Consider the following 23977-nt stretch of genomic DNA (forward strand, 5'->3'; position numbering starts at 1 on the left):
GAGAGAGCTCGCGTTGTCGTGGTGAAGAGTGACCCGTCTTCGGCGGTTTGTTTTCTTGAGGTCTTTGAAATTAATTGGCAAACAAATGGTTGTGTACCACTCAAAATTTACTGTTCTGAGTTTTTCTAGTGGTGTGGTTGCGACATGTCCAGTTTTTCCAAAAATATATGCAACCACTTGCTTGGAAGTGCTTCGTGCGCGAACGACTTTGTAGGATTCGGCTCAACTGGAAACACCCATACAGTCGATTGCTGTTTACCATACTTTCGAGCTCATAATATTTCTCTCGACCAATCGACAATAGCCTGTTTTTGAGCGATTGACAAATTGTATATCAGAAATCAAACTTTACGATAAAGTTCTGAGTTGTAAAATCCCGGAATATAAAACGCAACATCAATCAAAATTTAAAACAGATGTTTTTTTTTATAAAACTACTATATTTCATAGGCATTTAATATAATACGCCCTTCCTTAGGAAACTTGTTTTACATTTACTTTTTCTTCTTCTTATCGGCATCATTTTCGTCGTCTTCCTTCAAAGAACAAGGTGGGCAGCCGTGTAAATAGCCGCCTTCTGCCATGCGCATAAATGACTTCTGCGGGTCGTAATTGCTACGTTCAGGAAAAAAATCATTCTTTATATATAATATAAACCAGCAGATATTATATAAGACAGACCTGTAAAAGTCGCGATACTTCTTCTTGCGTGGCTTGTTATGGAGTATGTTGAAAGTCATAGCAGCGAACAGGGCAGAGGCCACTGCAACTCCAATGTTACGCAGCGCCATCTGACGATGATTAAAGAAAAGCCGCGGCGGCAGCTTTGGAGGTGGCTTTGCTTTCGAAGACTTCGCGGTACTCGACATATTTTCCGGAATTGAATTACCGAGTACCAACGAGCAGCACAACAATGAGAATCAATTGATTTTTAATGAAATCTATTTATATTGATTTCAAAAACACGTTTTTATAGCGAAATTTCTCTAAGCGAGTTTGAAAAAAATTTTAAAACAGAAATAAATTTTCTGAATTTTTTTTTTGTTGGGTTTTCAGTTGTCAAATACTAAGGCGACAAGTGTCGTTAGAGTTTTTTTTTGCTTTTTTTGTTTTTAAAGTAGAAATAAAATCAAAAATTCTAACCCCCTCAGCAAAAGGGTGTGAGTCTCATACTTAATCTCTACAGTATACTTCGGTCATAAATAAGTTTTGTATGTTTTCATACATTTACTTGCTTATATAATTGCGTAAATGCATAACACCAAATTTTAATCTAATGTATTGTGTTTCTATATAATTTCAGAATCTTCACCATTGTATTGGAGTGTTCGTAGGTAAGTTAGTTCTTTTGTTCCATGTGTTATTAGTGGAAGTCTTTACTTTTGTTGTCAGCTTATGTAATAATATAATATTATATAATACATATGTATGCCGTTAATTCCGATCGTAAGTCCGTCTGTCTGCGCAAGCGTAAACGTCAAAAAATGAGGAAGATGATTTTATCGAAGTGCGTGTCGATGAAGTGGTGGTTAGATGTGCAAATCATTCCTATAAATAAGTACTTTTCTAACAATAGTAGTCTGCTCGGTAAATGGATTGCTCTACCAAAAAACATTATCTTAAAACTCATGAGGCGTAATGAATAGACCGAACATTTTTAGGACCGCAATTTTAGGCAAAATCGGACAGCAACCATACTAAAATACTCACTTTCCACAAAATTATATTTCAAGCTCCCTCAGTTCAGTTGGCTTTGGAGTGCATAAGTGAAAAGTTATGAAATCGATTGATATAAGTAAAAGGCATAGGACCTCTCTATAAAAATAGGATATAAATGTGCAAATTCAAACACATATATTTTATAAAAAATGCTCTCAGGGTGTATTCTTCATATATTATGCGTTTGGATTGTTCCCGGATATGTACGAAAACAAACTGTAAAAAATAATTTTTTATTAAATTATTATACAATGTTTAGAAACAGTCCCAAGGCCTTTTTATAATTTTTATTATATTGTGTAATTATGTAATAATTTTTGTGGTTGTCCACTCAGCGCTTACTCGGAAGCAAAAACACAAGACCACAGCAAATTTCCTTCTTAACTCTTATTTATACTATTGCACTAAACCATTCTAAATAGCTGCGTATATGATTTTAGTAGTTATATCTACTTGTGAATAAAAAATTTTTTTTTTGATACGAGTTGAAATCTGGATATCTGTCCGTCCATCTGTAACGTAATAAAAAATTGAGATATCTTGATGAAATTATAAAGTGTCGTAACTAAGCTTTAAATTAAGATCCAAAACTGTAATTTGGTGCAGGGGATCGTAGTAGTGAGAGGCACTTGTAGACTAAATATTTCTTTAAAGTGGTCACGGCCTCGCCCTCTAAATGGTTAAAGGTACATGTCTTCTAAACCACTGAAGCTAACTGAACCAAAGTTGCTAAGAAGAAGATTCTTTAACATTTCTTAACATACCGTGGCACCGCCCGCTTTTAGGTGAAATCCTATATCTCAAGAACTAATTGACCAATTTCAACCAAATTGGGTGTTTGAGGTTATCCACAGCTGTACACTATGGAACGTCTACTTTCCATATAACAAACTTTGCAATTCCATCTGATTTTATTTATTCATCAATAAAGTTATTAGAGTAAAACTTTGCACAAATTGTGTACTCAAGGTATTTAATCTTACTCCCAAAAATTGTCGAAATTGAAGTATAACTTTTCAAAAACCCAGACATCAAATATGTGGACATAAAATGGGTAAAATCGAGTCAATATTTCTGTTAGGCTCCATATACCTACGAAAACAATTGAATAGTTAAACTTTGACGATATAAAAAAACTGATTTTTTTAATATCTAGACTAGAGTACCCCTTTAAAATAAAAAAATCTTCCTCACATACTGTTACATTTTCCGAAGATCCTCCGGTAAAGTGGCTACGCAATCAAGGAATTCCAAAAATTTTCAAAATGAATCACGGATCATAAAAGTAAATTGGTTTACAGAATCTACTTTTATTTTAATTATTTATTAAGTAAAATGAATTTTCAAGAAAATTCACAATATCTGACTTGCAAGTGGACTTAGCCCCTTAAAAGGTTTGTTTTTAATTGATACAAGTTTTTGCTCACAGGTGTTAACCGTTCTCAGTTGTAATAAAATATACTTTTGCCGAGTTTTAATCTACTTTCGGATATTGCTTAAATGCTAATATCTAATAAAGGAGAAAATACTCAAAAATTTGACAGTCTTTAGATTTACATTTTTATACTCCTTTGATGTTTTAAAATTAGTGGCTGGTTAAGATTTCCTGACAAAAGTGGGTTCTTACTTTAACCATAAAACTCTTTTCGATATCTAAAAAAGTATTTCATGAAACAAGCTCTCGAAATCAGGGTTTGCTGATACTGACGCCCTTAGGATGTATTATTGATCAACTGCCATTTTTTACTGTTACGCTGTTAATCACAGCACCTTCCTTGTTTAAAAAATTGATTCAAGGCTAGCAACTGCCACCTGTAGGTATTTCTAAAAAACTAATAAGTGTAAAGTTTTAATAAAAGTTTCTAATAAAAAATTATTTTTTTTGTACATACCTGTTTCCTGCCTAAGTAAGTAGTTCAATAATTTCTGATTTAATAAATAAAATATATAAAATATCGTGTAAAATGAAGCATCTCTATATACCATTGCTGCACTTCGTGTACACAGGCCAGACACTTGAAAATACATAGCTCCTCCTGTAGCTGCATCGCAAAGCTGTAAGCTTTATTAAAGGGTGAACTTTCTTTCAGTTACGTGTGCTTTTCTACTTTTGTGAGCTTTTATATTAACACTGGATTTCTCCAGCTATGAACTGGTTATGTAAATTTGTATCCTTTAAATAAGAGCAACTTCAGTAACATCTTCTAATCTCGACAATAATCTTGTCAGTACATGACAATGATCTGCCTCTGAAGGTACCACGTCAGAAGCCCAACATGGGCCGGTCGAAGGGGCTGCATAAAATTACCTGCTGTTTGTTGTATTCGTTGTTGTTGTCTTATAAGTTGAACAAACTGTAGCCGTGCGAGTTACAAGTTAGGTTGCGCTTTTATTTCTAATGGTCGTTGCCATATTTTTTTTGTTTTTTTTTTCTAAAAGCAAGTTACAGTTGTGTTTGCGAAGTTTTGTTGCTATGGTGGCGGGTTATTAACTTTTGTTGTTGTCAAGGTTGCTTGAGAGGCTGCACCAAATTGTTGTTGTAGTTTACAGTTTCGCTTGTGTTGTTGTTTATTTCGAAAATGTTGCTTGCGTTTTTGCTTTTGTGTTCGTTTTTGTTTTCAGTTTCGTTGCAACGAAAAACTTTTCCACAACAATTTCCAGGCGAATTGTTTGCCGCAGCTGATTTCAAGCTACCGTCGGTAAGGCAAGGTGACAACTGCAACATCAACAATAACAGCTGCAGCTGCATATTGTAGTAAAGTTTTGCAGTTGCCTGCTGTGGTGGCAGCCACATCAGTACCACTTTCGGTTGGTGCTTTCGTTGTGCGATGTGGAAAATTTCATTTGATTTTAAAGTTTCGTTACCTTTAAGAGTGCACTGGTATGCATTAGTATACAAATGTGTGTGTGCGTACGTGTGGAAGTCACTTCAGCTTACGCTGGCTATATCCATATGGGCTTGCCACAGTTTATTTGGACTGACTCCAAGTGAAATGATGCGAAAGAGATTTGTCGTTGCTTGGTATCTTTGGCTCAGCTAAGGATTCGGTGTTCGCTTGCACACCAAAAAGCAACATAAGTATGATATGCCGCGGAAAAGGTACTCAGCAGGAAAAATATACATAAAATATAAGTAGGAAATTAAGTTTTTCAAGAAAATCAGGAGCCTGCTATTATTTGTGTTTAAAAATCAATGTGCCAAAAACGGGGTGTCTCATTTGGGACATATTTAACATAAAATTGAGTAAATTTTTCCCAATAATTATAATTCTTCGACTATTTCGAGAGTAGAGGAACATAATAACAACATAAAAATCCGTTTCTTGAACAGGGTCTCAATAAACTAATAATAATCAGATGCATCTAACGCTAGTAATTTTATATTTCTCCACAAATTACAGTTTTTTTGCAGTCCTTCATCTTCCCACCATGTGGTTTTCGCAAAGTATGTCCAATCCATTTCCATTTTCGGCCTTATATTTGGATATGTAACGGCAGCTATTTGACGTCGATGCAGAGGATTGATGATAACACAAAATGACAGCGTTTATAAAATATATGCTGTAATTTTCCCACGTCTCGCAGACATACAGGACAACAAAATTCACGCTTGAATGAAACAATTTTATTTTAGTACACATAATCCAAATCTTCATTAACCGCTTAAACCCCAAGATATGCCTCTGTTTTCACATAAGTTTGTTGCATGACTTAATCTAAAACCAAGTTTAATAACAGCGGTGATATAAGTGTGTAACTGAAATGGATTATGTCGGTCAATATATTCATATATAGAGGTCTATCTGATATATACCTAAAACAAATATTGTAAAATGAGTTCTATTGTTTATATATCGGCCTAGGCCCCGTATAATAAATAATTCACTTTCCTTCTTGCTTGTAGACTTTTTACTGTATATACCCAAATGAGTGATATCTACTCTGTAGATGCTTATCTTTTATAAGATTGTTAACCTTATGCTATATAGTACAAGTATAGTGTATATTCCATAAAAAACTGGTATTTACCTATTAATAAATGTCATTAATATTAGTATTCTGGTTGAGGCATATACATATATGGTTGAGGTATACATATAGTGGAGATATTATAAAAAAAGATATAATAATTTTCTTAGACCCCATAATCGGTATATATCGGCATACTGATTGGTTTATATAACTCTTGAAAATAATTCACTAGAATTTAGAATACTGTAAGTCAGATACAACTCTATGGTAGTAGATATGTTCTGCATGATTTTGTTTCCTGCAGGGGCTACTACTTCGTGTAGTAAGTGTGTTTAAACAGGCAAGCTTCCAATTTCAGGTGATCATAGCGTTGTAGTAATCCAAAACCGAAAACACACAATTCATGAGTGTACTATACACATCTTCACCTACTTACAAGATGCAATTTAAAGGTGATTTTGTAAGCACCGCCAAATCAAGAATGTGGTTGTTGTACCCTTAATGTGCGATAACCATGAAAGTGAAAATGCCTTTGGCTGACAATTTTTGGAAATGTTCTTTGTATGCCTAAACGTTTACTACTATCGAGAGATAATGCATATGAGGTAGAGCAGACAATTGGGCATGAATTTTGACTTTATTTTTCGATAACCGAAATCAAGAATTTTGCTATTCTTTCGAACTGTGTTTATGTAGTTTTCGGAAAAGATTTATAGCCTGCTAAAATAATAACATGACTCTTTCGAGGATAATTTCGATATACGAGGGCTGCTATATATATTTCTGGCCTAATAATGAAAATACGAATATTTATCAACGAAAATGTTTTTTTTTTTCTGTCGATTGCTGTTTTGTTTCGGGCTCATACGCATAGATCCATGATTCGTCTTTTGAAGCACCGCGATCGTATTTTTTCAGCATTTCTTTACACCAATCCACACGAGCTTTTTTTGAGCGATTGTCAAATTGTGCGGGATCCAACGAGAACAAACCTTTTTTATGTATGCTGGTGGGAGAAATGCATAGGCATGTCTCTATCTTAAGGTATGTTACATGACAGTATTGCATTATCAGTTCACGTACGGCATCGATGTTTTCTGGCACAACGGCTGTTTTTGGACGATCTTCACGGAATTCGCCTTTGAGCGAGCGTCGGCCACGATTGAATTGGTTGTACCAGTTTTTCACAGTGCTATAGGATGGTGCTTCATAGCCATACAAAGATTTTAGTTCATCGATGCACTCTTGTCGTGATAATCCACGTCGAAAGTTGTGAAAAATGATCGCAAGAAAATGTTCACGAGTTAATTCCATTTTTTGGCCGAGATGAATTTTTTAAATCCCTGTAAATAAAACAATTCACGATTAAATGACAAAACGTTCTGAGTGATGTTATGCTAAAAAATGTCAAACTTTCCAATGGAAATGTCAGATTGCACCTGGCAACGCTTAGTGTTGCCTAGGCCAGCCAGCTATATAGCAGCCCTCGTATCTTTGCTTAGGTCAGGAATTATTTTCATTGTTGATTACTTGAGCAAGCCCTTCATAAAAGCGCATCAGTAAGTCCTTCAATTGAAAAACTTTAAGTGGAACCAGCTCAAGTTGTCAATATATATACTTGTATATCTATGCTTTTTATGTCACAGTCCAACTTTTATCATCATTTTAGCTACCATCTGACAAGATGCTACGATATTGTTTTTTACACATTTTAACATTTTTATGCTCTGATTAGGATATATCAATTTTGCCACGAAGTTTGTAACATCTAGAAAGAAACGTCGGAAACCCTATAAAATAATATTTATATAAATAATAAACGTGACTAGCTGAGTCAATTTAGCCATGTCCGTCTGTCCGTTTGTCTATCTATATGTACTTGAACTGATATACAATAGATATCTATCCGAAATTTTGTACACGTCATTTCTGCTCATTTGTCGGAACCACCGATATCGGACAACCATTGTACATAGATGCCTGGAATCAAAGCTTGTATGGAAAGTTTTTTCATTTGACGAGATATGTATATGAAATTTAGCAAGGATTATTGTTTAAGACAATAGTGAAGAAATTATTCAGATAAAGTCGCTATAGCATATAGCTGCCATTCAAACTGTTTGATCAAAATCAGATTCCTGTAAGGTATATCTTGTATTTGTCAATTCGATACAGCAGAAGCTAACGTTTTTTTTTGTTCTCCATGACTTCATGTATTTCTCTGCTGAACTCGCTATGCAGATTGGAGAGTATCTTCTACATACGCGTAAACAAATGCTTAGAGTTCTCTTCTAGGTGTATTGCTAATTTTGATCAAAACATTATATTATATGTATATATGTATATATATATATGCATAAATGAACCGCGTGATAAGCTGAGTTGATTTGGCCATTTCCGTCTGTTCGTCTGTATATGCGCGAACTAGTCTCTCAGTTTTTGTGATATCAAACTGAAATTTTGCAAGCGTCCTTTTCTACTTAAAAAGTTTGTCGGAACCGACAATATCGTACCACTATAGCATATCGCTGCCATACAAACTGAAAAAAGAAAATCAAATCTTTGTGGCGAAAACTTATTTATTTGAATTATTGTTTAAATTTTTTTTAAATGAAGAATATTCCAGCTTCGGCGCAACCGAAGTTAGTTCCCACTAATTGTGAGGTTTTCCTTCTTCAGTCTGTATTAGCACTGGAAACGCAATTTGCTTTTATGCCTTTGTTGCTTTCTTTTTATTATATATTATATATAAAAATTATTTCTAATCGTACTAAAATCCTTAACTTTTTCCACAAATGGTAAATTTTAATTTCAAATTATTCAATAAATCTCGAGTAAAAATAATTTAAAAAGCCTGTGTTTTAAAGCTTTTTTAGGCGCATTTCAGATTTTTTCACGTTCTTTATAGATTTGTCAAATATTTACTTGATGAGTAAAGCTAACTTCGACTACTTATCTACTGTTAGTTGAAGTAAATGCAAATTTCCGCCGTACAACATACAACAAATAAAAACTATTTTCGAACAAATGTCGTAAGTGCCATCAACAAATCAAACCAATCAAACAAATTGAACAAATACAACTTAACAAAAATTTCTAAAAAAATGTTGACAACCAAACACTTGGCTTGAAATTGCAAGCAATTCCAGCACCGTGAAAAGAAAATGAGAGAAGGGGAGAGAGTAGAGTAAGAAAATTCGCACAACTACTAATATTCATTGAAGAAGGAAAATCATCAAAGATTTTTGTTTTAACAAATTTGTAAAATTCAATTTATTTTTATTTTTTTGGAAAAAGAAAGCCAAGCAGTTACAAAAATCAATACGAATTGCGATGCAACTCGACAATGCTGGTAACTCTTGGCTTACATGTTTATGTTGGAGTGAAGAGAGTGGAGCGTCAAACTGTAACGGTTAGTGAGCAAGCGTGTGGGTGGAAAGTATGGTGTATGTGGAGTATACACATGAAAACCTCGGCTGTTGATCCGACTTTAAAGTTGTCAACAAATAAATTATTAAGAGATTAATCTTTGAGGCCGCTAGCAGCGACTATGACTTGACATATGGTAGGATACATAGGTATGTGAAGTGCAGTGAAACGCGGTTTGCTTGTAGCCTAAGAAAAAGTTGTGAGAAATTGTAGAAAAACGTCAGAGAAAATTTTTAAGACCACTTAAAAAGTTTTGAAATTGTTTTTATAACTGTTTTTCGCTGCCGAAACACACAGTCATATGTCAATTTCGAATATGTGTGAAGAAGGGGTTCCGCTTGTAAGTCTCTAAAGTTTTGCAAACATTTTTGCTTTTTGTTAGCAAACGACATGTACGGTTAAATGTGCATGCTTATGGTAGGGTGGTTCTTAGATTTATGAAGAAAAATGTTGTGTACGAGATATGTTCATCTGGATATTACTTTGTTTGAAAATAGTTGGAAAATCGCCATTTTGTTAAAAATCAAAATTTTTACTAGTCCTTGGGTCATTATCTGTTACTATTCGTAGTTATATTAAGGCGTTTTGCTATTTGGATATGAGAAAATTGTGAACAGAACAAGTAAAGAAGAGCTGAATTCGGGTAAAACCGAACATTTTATATTATTGCAACTTACAAGGATCAAAGCCGGGGAAATAAGTGGTATTGGAAATAGGTGTTGGGAAAACTTTATATTAAGGAATGTTGCGCATAAATTCAACATGCATTATGACGAAAGGGTGAAAGGATTACAATCATGTTTGGTATCTTATTAAATATCCTACATGATATATTATTAAATATATTATATTATATGATCCGATCATGATACATTTTATACTTGGGATATCTTACCTACAAGTAAATGCACTTTTTGTGTAAACTTTTATCCCAATATATTCATCGGTGCTTGATTTGTATACGGTAAAGTGGAAAAATCGAATGAAATTGAAAATTTAGTGGAAAGTAGGCGTGGTTTTGGTCCGATTGCGCCTATTATGTCACTTTATATGTTTTCGTTTAACGGCACTAGAGCGATTCTGACAATGCCAACCCCAGGTCCAGCGAAGACCTGCACGAAATTTTATCAAGATATTTTAATTTCGACTCAAGTTACCGCTTGCACGGTTGGACAGACAGACCGACAGTCACTCGGAATTAAATTCGCCTCGTCATTCTGATCATTTATCTAACTCGAATAGTTTTACGTGATACAAACAACCGTTAGGTGAACAATATTATACTCTCTGTTGCAACATCTCACCGCCAGGCAGATTTTTTCGAAGGTCCTCCTCGAGATCGGCTACTGATCAAGGGAATCCATAAATTTTCGAAACGAATCAGCGACTATTAAAGTGTATTAGTAAAATGAAGGATATTAATTTAAGTTCTATAAATGCACTTTTATTTTATTTATTTATTAAACGAAATGACTATTGAACGCAATAGAAAACGCATGTTTTCTAACTTGTAAGTGTATATAACTCCTTAATATAAGCGTTCCTTTCATAACCAGCTATTGTAGCAAACTTTTAGGGTGTAAGATCGCCACTTGTTATTTTTAGTGCCATCCTAATGGACATATGTAACTATAGATTTCCGTACACACATTTCACATATTTAAATCTGCCAACGTCATTGTGTCAATTCCTAGGCATATTAACTTTTGTATATTCAATTGCTGAAAAAATAAGAAATCTCTGCTGTTGAGTTGTTTAACTCACGCAGCATTGCATACTTTTAGGCGCATAGCTGTGTGCATGTAAAGGCAAATATTCGCATTTGTTTAAGCGAGTCAAAGACGTTTTTTGTCCGTTCCTAGTTATTCGGCAAACTTTGTTGAGCAAAATCTGTCGTTGGAATTCGCTGTGCAAAAAACACAAGCAACAACATAAAAACGAAAGCAATATATAAAATGCATTGAAAAGTCAAAAGTACTTTTCAAATAACGATTAGATTAAAATGCACTTGGTCTTTCTGTGTCTTCGGCCTGTATATTTTTTCAATTCAGTGCAGTTGCTGAGCGTAATATTCGAATCGAAACTTTTACTCGATTTGAATATTGGGAAGTCGAAAAGTTTTTGAAATGCGGCAGCATTCGACGGAAAATTTGGTTGGAAAGTTGCTTTCATATAGTAGTGGTGCTATTGTTAAGAATATTGTATGGCTGTCAATCGCTTATGCCTTTAGCCTTGAGCTAATATGATGCCTTGAAAGTGCAGTTGACATTTGATTCTCTTTTCAGACACTTGTTTTAGTTAAATAAACTGTTTCGAGGTAAGATTGAGGCTTAGGTTGAGCACAGCCAAACTTTTGATCAGCAAATACCGCTGAACGTCCTTCTGTTGACCCAATATTCAGTAAATAGTTGGCAGAAGATCGAGAATATGTGAGAATCGTAACAAAAGTTAAATGATCTACGTAGCTTCGGTTATCATTTTGAAGGCTAATTGGCAAATGATATGAATGTAGGAAAACTCTTTATTTATGTTATCCCTGAAACTGGAAGGATATGGAAGTCATCTCTCATTCCCAGTATGAGACCAGACAACATCCGAAGTTTGCGACGAATTAATTTTTGATTAAAAATTGTATTCAGTTCGCTATCATATGTTTTAGAGAAGTCTGTTAAGGTATACTCAACCTGAAAGTATGGCGAAAATGCCAAGAAACAGTACTCACTAAATACAGCAAAACCAAAAACAGTAGATCGCATCGCATATAGACCTATCTAGATAACGTAATTTAAGTAACATTCGACACGTCGTTGATTGAATTATGTGACTTGGAACATCGTTCGGAACAATTTTCATAGCGACTCCGTCTTTTCAAAAAGAACGTAATCGTCGTATGCCTTATAAAATTCGCTCGACAAGAAAACTCAAGAACGGGAACTTACGGATCCATTTTGATGCGGCTTTAAAGAAAACTCTGTCGCAAAGTTAGTTTTATGTTCAAAATCTGTTTGCAAAGCTACAACAACACATATATCGGCCTTTAATTACTTGTACTATTCCTAGCACATATGTTTCTTCGATGCAATTTTTTAAAGGTGGATACTACAATTACTAAGTAAACTCTAAACGGCTAAAGGATTTTACGGTGTCCTTTTTCCTGCCACAAGCTCTGTAACTAACCGATACTAACATACTTGACGGATTTGAAAATATCTTTCACCTTTTGAAAGCTACACTCTCCGATGAATAAAGGCTATATTATATTTTCAAAAAAGTTAGGGATCCTTACTCAAACGCGAATTATGTAACCCAAGTTGGAAAATATTGGCGCATACTATAGATTATAAAATAAAATAATGTACTACGACTTTACAGAACATATAATTATCCACCAGAAATGTCTCGACAGCATAATAATTAAAATGCCGCCTGTGTAATAACTCTCTATTTTTACTTTGGATTTATATAACTTTTTGAGTTATTCGATTTGGTCATTAAGAATCTAAAAATGTAAGTGTTAGAAAAAAATCCTGGCTGAGTGGCGTCCCGCATGGAAGGAGAGTTAATGTTAAGAAATAAAGTGCAGCGCCGCTAATAGGCCCAGTTGGCTCCCTACGAAGCGGTCGTGTCCGGAATTGAATAATTGTCAAATATTTTGCAACAACAAAATCCCTTCAATAATTACAGAGTTTGTTTCCGAACGGCTAAACTTTACTAGCCAGCCAAGTTTCTGCTGGAAAGGCGTTTCTTAACTTAAAAATCTAGCAGAAGAGAGCACAAGAGCGCGAGAGCGTAAAAAGCTGAGAGAGCTTTTTTATGTTATAATGTTGCTTAAGGGTACTGGGAACCCTTGACTACTACTCGGCTGTCATCATCATTATTATAACAGAATTTAAATAGGTCTTCTACTTTTCACCGATCAGTAAAATACATGTAGAGATTAATAGACAAGATTGTACAACGCTCGGCTGGGTATTGGACCATGCACATTTTTTTGGAGCGATTTAGTAAGTAAAAAAGTAAATTCTCTGATTTCGGAAGTTAAATTTTGAAAAATTTGTTTTCAAATTTCAAAATTGAGCTTATTGCAAACGTCGTTATTAATTACACCAGTCTACAGCGTTTTTGCGCACGCGTTACACATATCTGATTTTATGGCCCGTTGAATAAGAATAAAAATAAACAAGTAAGGAAGGGCTAAGTTCGGATGTAACCGAACATTTTATACTCTCGCAAAGTCAAATGGTATACTCGTTTGAGATTTCTTTGTGGATTGACTGATATTTTCGGTAGAAGGTCAACTATAGGCAATGGGGTCCATATATTTAGTACTTAGGGGTTTGAACAGTTTTGGTTCGATTTAGACAATTTTTGGCCGCAAGGTGGCATACTTTAATTGCATTATTCACGCAAAGTTTTACCCCGATATAATCATTGTTACCTGATTTGCATAGCGGAAAGTGAAAGAATCAGATGGAATTGAAAATGGTGTTACATGGGAAGTAAGCGTGGTTGTAGTCCGATTTCGCCCATTTTTGCACTATGACATAGAAACATGAAAAGAACGTTATGCACCGAATTTGGTTGAAATCGGTTAAGCAGATCTCAAGATATGGGTTTTCACCTAAAAGTGGGCTGTGCCACGCCCACTGTCTAATTTTGAACGCGGTTCCTATAAAGTCATCTTATACCATCTCAGAGATAAAATTTAATGTCTCTGGCGTGTTTAGTGCTTGATTTATCGCGCTTTAGGTAGTTTTTAACAGTACCGTTATATGGGGAGTGGGCGGAGTTGCCACCCGATTTCAACTATTTTCACACCGTCAATAGAAGTGCTAAAAACATTTGCTTCCAGTGAATTTTGTTATTATAGCATTAGCGGTTTAGGAGATATGCACATTAAACCTATTAGAGGCGGGACCACGCCCACTTTTAAAAAAAAAATTTTAACTGCAGATGCCCCTCCCTAATGTGATCCTGTGTACCAAATAACAGTCTTGTATCTTATTGCGGAGCTTAGTTATGGCAAGTTATTTGTTTTTGATTAATGGCGTTTTGTGGGCGTGGCAGTGGTCCGATTACGCCCATCTGCAATACCAACCATCTTACGGTACCATGAAACATGTCTACCAAGTTTCATAAAGATATCTCAATTTTTACTCAAGTTAGAGCTTGCACGGACGGACGGACAGACGGACGGACGGACAGACGGACGGACGGACAGACAGTCACCCGGATTTCAACTCGTCTCTTCATCCTGATCATTTATATATATATAACCCTATATCTAACTCGATTAATTTTAGGTGATACAAACAACCGTTAGGTGAACAAAACTATTATACTCTGTAGCAACAGGTTGCGAGAGTATAAAAACAGAAAATGGAAAATTTCGACTCGATAAAAATCAGTTCCATTGTTTTAACCGCGATGCTAAAAAATTTCCTTTATTGTTCGACAAATTTAAGTCTCTTATTAAATAATTGAAATCTTAAAGTTGATGAGGCTTGGTATTTTTGGTTCAGATTCCAAAAGGAATGCGGAATGTGTGGATATGGAAGAAATCCGTAATGGATGGCTGTAAGGAGGGGGTAGTTGATTTTCCAACAAAGGAACAGGATTTTTTTCTGTGGTATTGGAGCGGATGTCAATGGCAGATCGGGATGTTTCCTTTGAATTTCTACCCTTGAGTGGGTTAACAGTGCAAAAATAACAGTCTGTGAAAACTTCATTTTTACTTAAATCATACTTTTTATCTCTTATTTTAATAAATTCACCGAAAAAATATATATTTCGACGGCAACAGCGCGCGAAGGCTGACATTGTATGGACGCGAAAATTAAAAATATTTGAATGGCTATAATTGCTTAAAAAAGAAGTATTTTCGGTTGGTAATCGTCTTTTCCCTTATGTATTTGTTTATATTGCCAGAATATATATATTAAGTAAAATACATGGGCAAACAATTTTTTTTTGTTGACCTGTGTTATGGTACGTAACCTACAAAGAAAAGAAAACTCTCCTCTAATTTTAATGTTGTATATCATTTCTCGGTCGAGCTAGTAGTATGTCAGATGCTACAAGTGGTCAATGTCGAAGCTTCGAAAAAAGCATGGTCCAATACCTAGAAGAAAAGTCGATGTTTACCGTACAATGTAAGAGGACTAAAGAAAAGGCTAATCAAGAAAAAACTAATTTCCTATATATAAGTTATGTTGACGCTTATAGTTCATTTGACTCTCATTGTGGTGGCTCAGTTCCACGTTAAGAAAACAGAAAATTATCTAAAGGGAAATGGATATATCGACCAGATCAATTCGGCTTCTTCAGTGGCTCGAGGTAAAAAAATGTTATTTATTCAAAGAGTTCTACGTGGTCACCCTCCAGCTGCCGTAACGGTTTGGTAGTGTGTCTCCTGTAAAAGCGTTACACTTTACTTCTGTGAAAAAGGGTCAAAAGTGTACCAGAGAGATGTTTTGGAACACGTGGTAAAGTAGTTAACCAATACTCTTTTCGATGGAGAAAATTCGATTTTTCTGCAAGATTCTTCTCCTGCACATAAGGCAAAAACCACCCAGCAGTGGCTCAAAAGCAACTTTCCTGGAAGTCAAGATTTCAATTCATTGGACTATAGTTCGTGATCAGAGTTGGAGATCATGTCCTGTCGAATATCGTACAGAGGAGGGTCTTAAAAAATCGCATCGTAGATACCAATATCAATGGCCGAATAATTTGAGACCTTTTGTAAAAGCAAAAGGTGACCATTTAATTATTAAATAAAATTAATTAAAAAAATATATATATTATGCCAGGACTAAGTATATATGTAGATATATAGATTTTTAAATATTTTTAGATAATGTCTTCTAATAAGGGTCAATACAATCCATTTTCGCCTATTTTCAATACAAATATATAACCTTGGATATGCTTCTATCACCATATGAGTCTCAAAAGTAAAAAACGAATAACTTATACTATTGAACTTGATTACTTTATAATTATCGATTTACTTAATAGTGTGAGTTATATTGAAGTTGCAGTAATACTCGTAGTAGCTCCATACCATGAATCACTTGACCTCGACACGATTAACGTCAGATTTATAGCTACTGTTATTAAGTTCATCTAATCTGTAGTTGTTGTTGATGTAAGTTCGCCAAAACTGGAAGAGTGCCGGTCCACCTAATAATCGCATTAGAAAGGTAAGAGGCCTTACCACTTCAATAATATTATGTTGCCGTTGCCCTCTTATATAAATTTGTTTAAAGAACACAAAGTTCAAACAGCGTGCGTGGACAGCTTTTGTCTCTCAAATAGCTTTAATCTAATATCTCTCCTTTGAGCAAGCTCCGTTCTTATTGTTTTTAGTGCGAAAAATATTTGTTTTCTGCTGCAAATCACGTCCGAGCTTGAAACAAAATAGCAACATAAGATACTAGAACTTTTTGAGCATAAATTAAAGCTGAAACATAAAACCACACACATACAAATATGCAATTTTCCCCCACGCATACCTACAGCGAACGTGCGTGTCCTCCATATGAACAAACATACGTTACAAATAACGGTGCTAAAAACGAGTCGACATGGAACGCAATCGTCTTGTAAAGCAGGTCTGAAGTAGCGAATCGTGTTGGACAACTATAAAAGTTTTCGCAAAGTATTTGTTTGGTTTTATCATTGTTGTTGAATGGCATGCTGCTCGGCTACATTGCGTGAGTGGTATTAATATTGTTTGATTAGCACCAACAAATGAGAGTGCATAGTAAAAAAAAAAAAATAAACAACAGCAACTATAGTTTTAATACAGTAAATGGAAAAACTAAGCTGTAAGAGCGGATAAGTGGAGATTGCAATGTGTGTGGAAAATCAAACAAACAATGAGCACCAGACTCTTTAGTACCTAGTGGGCATAATCGATAGGGATACTAAAAGGTATGTAGATACATACATACTGGTTCAGTAGATTTCGATATATATAAATATAAAAAATGTGGGTGCAGACTAGACATTTAAGTGGGAGACGAGGTGATTGAAAACTTTTCCATGCCATGTTTTATTGTGAAATTCGAACGAAACTTTAAAGAAATAACAAAAATTTATAAAGGTTGGTTAAAAAGGCATGGAAATGGGCATTATGTACAATACATTGTTCGATTAAAAATGAATAAATGTCATATAAAAAGGTCTATGGACTTGAGTGACATCGAATCTTATTTTATATAAGTTAAAATATGTTACAACATAATTTATAATACTCCTTTGAATAAATGTTGAATTGTTAGCGTCATTGTTAAATAAACATAAAAAGAGTTGTGCGCCAATTTATTGTGCAAAGGAAAAACGCTACTTTTTGAACGTAATGTATATTTCAAATTTGCTTAAGGGATTACTCGGACACAAATGATCCGATCGGCAAAACAAAAACGGCCAACATTTTGGGTAAAATCAATTCGTATTATTGTGAAGAAAACCACTTTTGGTAAAATTTGATTTTTATTACTAATTATTTTCTTAAGCTTGAGCGCTGAAAAAAGGCGCTGGAGCCAGATCCTGTTAATGTAGGGCTTGCGGAACCTATCCAAATCCTATTAAAACAATTATGTCAACGTTTTACTTAATTTGGTGCCACAGTAGGTTTGGAAAATTCTGAGGTTCCTCGGTATCTGCATTGTGGAGAGCTTTTGCATACGCAAATTGTAATGATCATTAGTTTGATGTGTCCATTAACATTTTTAGTAGTATCAGCTGGTATTCAAAATTTTTAATGCCGTAGTAATCCTAATAAATCTCTGTTTCATTATTGAATCTTGACACCACTTAGTTTGGACTCCAATCAGTATGTGTCATACGAAGACAACCTCGATTTTAGTTTCATATTATTTAATTTGGCTAAGATTTGGTTACAACTACAATACACCAACCAGTATTGTATAATCCCTTTTTAACCAATTTTTCGCAAATTCAAAGAATGAACTCTTTTTCGGAGAATATTAGGCGCTGCTACATGTCAATATTTACTGCCGCAATTGAATATTACAAGTAAGTATGAAATAATCATGGATCGCGATCCATACCACAAAATATTTATATATTTTGAAATGCGAATTGCGGATAGTGAATAGCGCGATAAAAATAGAACTTTTAGCCTATTTTATAATCGTGTGGTTTTAATTAAAAAATATTATTTTTTTACATTTATATTAGAATTTAACATTTTCAAAGATCTGGTAAATTGGAGCATGTGCCGTGATGTCTTTGGTTTTTTTTATTCAAAGCCGAACACTCATTTCTTCGTTTTTTTGCAACACCTTTTAGAAAATTGTCCAAAAAAATAGAACAAATAGTAAATAAACCAGTTTATAGAAATTTTCTTCGAAAATACGAATAAATTCTTGTACGATAAATATTGAACGTGTAGTAAGTACTCGCGAACCATCAAACATGGCTGCTGGTGACCTCGTTACTGTCAATGGAGAGCTGTATAGATAGATGATAACTAACTTTTTATGGTCGCAATTGGAAGAAGTTGATCTTGACAACATCTGCTTCGAACAAGACGGGGCTACGTGCCACACAGCACATGCAACAACCGAATTATTGCGAAAAAAGTTTGGAGATTCGATCATTTCAAGAAATTGTGACAATGAATGGCCTCCAAGAACGTGTAATTTAACGCCATTAGACTACTTTATGTGGGACTGTTTGATGTCATTAGTATTAAGCAATAAACCAGACTTCCTTCAAGCTTAAGAAGTCAATATTGAACGTGCTATTCATGATATACGACTTGATTTAGTAGAAAAAGTCCTAGTAAAAAGAAGGTAACTCGAATTCGTTCATGAAAAAGAAGTCGTGGAGGCCATTTGAATGAAGTTATAGTCAGAACTTAATTGATTGTACTTCACTTTAAATAAAAAGCATTAGCATTTCCTTAACAATTAGTTTTTGTTTTTTTAATCATATCACTCTTATTGGAAAACCCTGTATAATCCAGCTTTATTTTTTAAAACTTTCGATAAAACTACTAATCTTATGAATAAACTCTCTGCTTTCGGTGAGAAGGAGAAGAGTTCTCTGTTTTTCTCACACTTTTTTTAATAGAGTGGAAAAAACAATTTGAAAAATAGGACCCTCTTGATCATCTATGGTAGATAAATCAACCACAGACTTATTTAAAGCCTCAAATTTTCAGTTTCTGAATATATGTATATGTACCTATGGCAAATTGCCCATTGCATGATCCACCATCGGAAAGAGATTTGAATCGACAAATTGAAAGTATTTGCCTTACTTTTATATCCCGAATAGGGTACTTTAAGTTTGCCACGAACTTTGTAATACCCAAAAGAAAACGTCGGAGACCCCATAAAATATATATGTATTAAATGATTCAAGAAATTGAACGATCAAAATCAAGTTCTTGTAAGGAAAACTTTTTTATTTGACAAGATATCTTCACAAAAATTCGCATGGATTATTACCTAAAGCATTACTACAATATTTGTATAAATTTTTCAGATCGGAAAACTATAGCACAGAAATGCCATACAAGCCGACCAATCAAAATCAAGTTCTTGTATGGAAACTTTTTTATTTGTTAAGGGTGTTCTAGCTTCGGTGCAACCGAAGTTAACGGTTTTTCTTGTTTTTACTTTTTTATAAGTAAAGTATGTATGTTATTGTTATATACAATAAAGATTTTGTGGCACAATCCACCAATACACCTTTTAAGCATTTTGTATAAATATAAGAGTTCATAAGACGGCGAGCGCTAGCAAAGTGTCGACTGCAAAATGATAAATACACAGTTATAATATTGAAAAGAAAAATTGAGGAAAAACTGTGGAAACGTAAAAATTCCACACAAACTACGTGGATCCACAATAAGCATGTCAACGAGGGCATTAGTCGGGGTGCGCTACTGGAAAGTAGGAAGTCTGAGTGGATATCCCCGTTTTCGCATTAATTCAATACAACAACAAAATATCCGCGTAAGGAAAGTGGTTCCTTCCCATTTTCAATTGTCGCTGATAAAAGTTTCGCCAGCTATTGCTTGCGGCTTGTTGCCCTACGAAAATATACGACCCACTCCACTCCGCGCATTCCTCAGTCTGAGGTCAGCTCAGCACTTTAACAATCAAGTGGCAATGGTGTGTAAGCGTGTAGAAAGTGTAATTGAAGGACTAAGAAAAACACGATTAAAAGCGCGAATAAAGCAGAAGTGAAAAGTACAAGTGTTGGCAAGAAGCGCGGGGTAGATGAATAAATGCGAAATAAAATTGTACATTTCTGATTGAGTTAAGACTTGCTTAGGTTAAATGTCGTGCAAATAGTTAGATATCCTATAACGGCTATGTGGAAGAGAGGGAATCAAAAAATGTGTAAAAATGGAAAGTTGGGGTGTTAGGAAACTCCGCTTATAAAAAGTAACCAGATTTTTGTTGTGGAATCAGCTCTAATATTCATATTTCTAATAGAAATGAAATAAATTGGCCGATCGATGAGAGTATTTTAATTTCCTTATCTGAAACTAGTTTCACTCAATTAGCCTCCATTTCTGATCCCAGAATGCGGCTTTTTAATGAAGGCTTTAGAAATAGAAAAATAGGTTTACTAGAAAACTATATAATAGATAAAATTTGAATCACTTATATACGGAACAATTTGTCGATAAGGTGCAATAAATACTAAGCCTACAAAAACAAAAAAAAATAAATAAAATATAATATCTTCTTTAAGCTCGATACGATTCACTCAGCAATACTTCATCATCTTAAAAAAAAAAAGAAGTCGTAATCTGTAAAATACCGTGGTTCATAGCCTAATTTGACCAGTTTGGTTGATTTGACGACGGATTTATTAACCAGTGCAATCTGTTTTTATTTGGCATATTAGAGCTCTGCGTCCCTTTTACCCTTCTCCAGGAAATCGGTGAAGATCACGCCTTTTGAATCACGGGAAAGGGTGGCCATCAGCTTTTCGGCCGATCGAACAGTCTTCGCCGCCTTCGGAACAGTTTCGAAAGAGAAGTCCACTATTTTTACTTTTACTGGATCTCTGGCTAGTATATATAATGGATGGTCGGTCACGAATCGAAGCAGAATCTTCTAATTTACGTGTAACTACGCTAAAAGCCAATAAAAAGTTTAGGCGGTCGCCATCGTCTGTCTGTGTATACGCGAACTAGTCCCTCAGGTGTTGAGATATCGCTCTGAAATTTTGCACACGTTCTTTTCTCTCCAAGAATCTGCTTATTTATACAAGTAGGAATCGCCGGCATAGCATATAGATGCCATACAAACTGAACGATCAGAATCCAGTTCTTGAAAGGAAAACTTATTATTTGTCAATATATTTTCAGAAAATTTAGCATGTTTTAATGCCCAAGAAATCACTGCAACTTTCGCAGAAATTATTCCGATCGGACAACTATAGCAAATAGTTGCCATACAAGCTGACCGATCAAACTCAAGTTCTTGTATGAAAAACTTTTTTTTGTTTTAGAATTTTCTTGTTTCAGAACCAGCGGTCATCCTACACACCATACACGCCTTTTCTTCCAGATGGTATTTTAACTTGGCCTTCTTTTAGCTCTTGCCAGTTATTACATTGTGTCTATTGATCTGCGTTGCATCGGAAGCTTATTGATTAGCAGTGCACTCAGTTACGCCTGTGAACCAGAGTCAGCCGGCAGTAGTTTTAAGTTCACAGAAGGTGTGACTAGGTTTCTTCAAATCACTTGGATCCTGTTTCTTGTATGAATATGTGGTAGTGTTTCTATTAAAGTTTTGTTTTAATTATTAATATCCACCACCTGAAGCTACAAATTAGTCGGCACATTTTGGAATATGAGTAAATGCTGACGATGCAATACCGGAAAATTGGAAAGCCATATTTCATGACTGCTGTATAGTACGAAGTCTCCGCTTTCGAGTTTTAGTAGAAGGACATCGTAATTTCGAAACTACTACTCTTATCTATGAATGATTTGAACAGTTTCTAATATCCTTCTCAAGTTATTTTGCTCTTTATTGGCCGTATGTACAGTTTAAACTAGTAATATAATATTTAAACGAGAAGACTCTGATTTAATAATGTCTATATTAGGTAGAATATTTTAATAGCATACTACCATTTCTTCTCACGAGCTTCTATATTCACTGCATTTTCGCTCTTCGGCAGAAATATATCAGAAAAAGCTTAATAAATATATTGTTTACCGCCACGTCTTTAAAAGGATGTCGCTTCTCGTATGCTATTTACATGTGAGTATGCATATGTGAGTGTGTGTTTGATGCCGGAAAAATATGTGCACATAAAAAGGCGCGTAAAATAAGACATTTCACCATTCCACAGTTGGCTGCTGTTGTTTAATGGCGTCAAGCGAAGCGCGTAATAAAATTGTAAAAGCTGTAAGCAGCCAACTTGCTACACGCTGCCTCGCTGCTACACTTTTTATACTCTTAAAGATATATGCATATAACCACCCCACCCCCAATTCATCTGCACACACATGCGCAGCCACTCGCACTCCTTTGGAATGCAAATAACAACTTAATATGTGATCTGTCGTCGACTACACAGCAGGGAGCGCACTAAACGCAATCACGAGCTACTGCCAGCCGCGCGGCAACCAAACGCAAAAGTCACTCATACGCCCCGTCACGCGGTGTTGTCAAGTGTTCGAGTGCTCGCGTGTTGTTCGCGTTGCCAACGCATGTGCACATCTATACATACTCGTTCGGTATGTCACGTTACTTTCCGCAAGTTTATACATGTATGTGTGTGTGTGCGTGTACGCGACCCATTAAAAGCGCATTTTGTGTCTCCGCGACAGAGACAAAGTTTAGTGGCTGCGAGAGAAAAGGCAAATTGAAATTGATAGAGGGCACTTCGGGCTTCGTCAAAGCGTTCGCAGGGTGCCGTCATATATTTACATTTATATACGCTTGTGTTTTTTGTTTCTTCATTGAAAGTTGATTAAAACGGCAGGCAAGGCATATTTTCTCATTTTACCGTCATTTTAACTCTTTATTTTCAATTAAAAGAAAGCTTTGCTTTGTTGGGTTAGCAAGGCTAAAGTATACTTTGGTGAGTAGTTTATAATATAATATAATAAGGCACAAGATTATGGAGCGTTTATTAATGTGTGTATATGCATATGTATATATTGCTAAGTATATAATAATTTTCTGTAAGCTTATTGAACCGTTCTTTATACAAAAATCGGTCTGTTATCTATATCTTCTTTATTTTTATGTTACCTCTACCACTGACTTCTCAACGTGCAGGACTATATAAGTTTGAAAAAAATGGTTTTTAATATTTCGATAGTTTTTACCTTTAAAAATAAAATAATAAAATCTTAAATCGATATTCTAAATAGTCTTCAATCAGCTCCAGCTGTTTATCTTTAAACGCTCCAGTAACTACTCCAAATCACTATCAAATTATTTCTGCATATTTAGTATATAGCTTTCCATACAATAGCCTACTAGCCAATTTTTGGTTTTTTTTTCATCCACAGGGAAGGCCGAAATCACTGCAGCAGTGGAGGAATCGTTTTTTTATAGCCCCGTCGGAGACCTCGAAAATTATTTAATTTTATTTTGATTCCAAATTTTTCGGTGTATTCTTAAAATTTGTATGAATATACCTTTAAAATTTTAAAACAATTAATATCGTAACCATTCAAACTTTTCAGCTTGTCCGTTAGTTTGTTCTTTTAAAATTAACCGTTGGAAAAATCTTTTTTTTAGAACCGAAACACAGAAGATGTACAGAGATAACGTGGAAATTTTAAGACAGACATTCATAAAGAGTTTCTAGAAAGCCATCTTTTAATCAGTATTTC

General features: G+C 34.8%; 1 protein-coding gene across 1 annotated transcript; it reads right to left on the bottom strand.

Moving 5' to 3' along the window:
* Positions 1-417: 417 nt before the first annotated feature.
* On the bottom strand, positions 418-1068 carry COX6CL (Cytochrome c oxidase subunit 6C-like). Its single transcript, XM_014233549.3, has 2 exons — positions 682-1068; positions 418-615 (listed from the first exon to the last, which is right to left on the bottom strand). The coding sequence occupies exons 1-2, from the start codon at positions 867-869 to the stop codon at positions 495-497; spliced, it is 309 nt and encodes a 102-aa protein (XP_014089024.1). The 5' UTR covers positions 870-1068; the 3' UTR covers positions 418-494.
* Positions 1069-23977: the final 22909 nt, after the last annotated feature.

The sequence above is a fragment of the Bactrocera oleae genome, chromosome 5 (assembly GCF_042242935.1).
Source record: "Bactrocera oleae isolate idBacOlea1 chromosome 5, idBacOlea1, whole genome shotgun sequence".
NCBI classification, from domain to species: domain Eukaryota; kingdom Metazoa; phylum Arthropoda; class Insecta; order Diptera; family Tephritidae; genus Bactrocera; species Bactrocera oleae.

What these genes read in the sequence shown, in the direction of transcription:
- COX6CL (XM_014233549.3), bottom strand. Translation starts at nt 869, where the DNA reads ATGTCGAGTACCGCGAAGTCTTCGAAAGCAAAGCCACCTCCAAAGCTG. An exon ending in AAGTATCGCGACTTTTACAG is followed by an intron (nt 616 to 681) that starts GTCTGTCTTATA and finishes TCCTGAACGTAG; the next exon opens with CAATTACGACCCGCAGAAGT.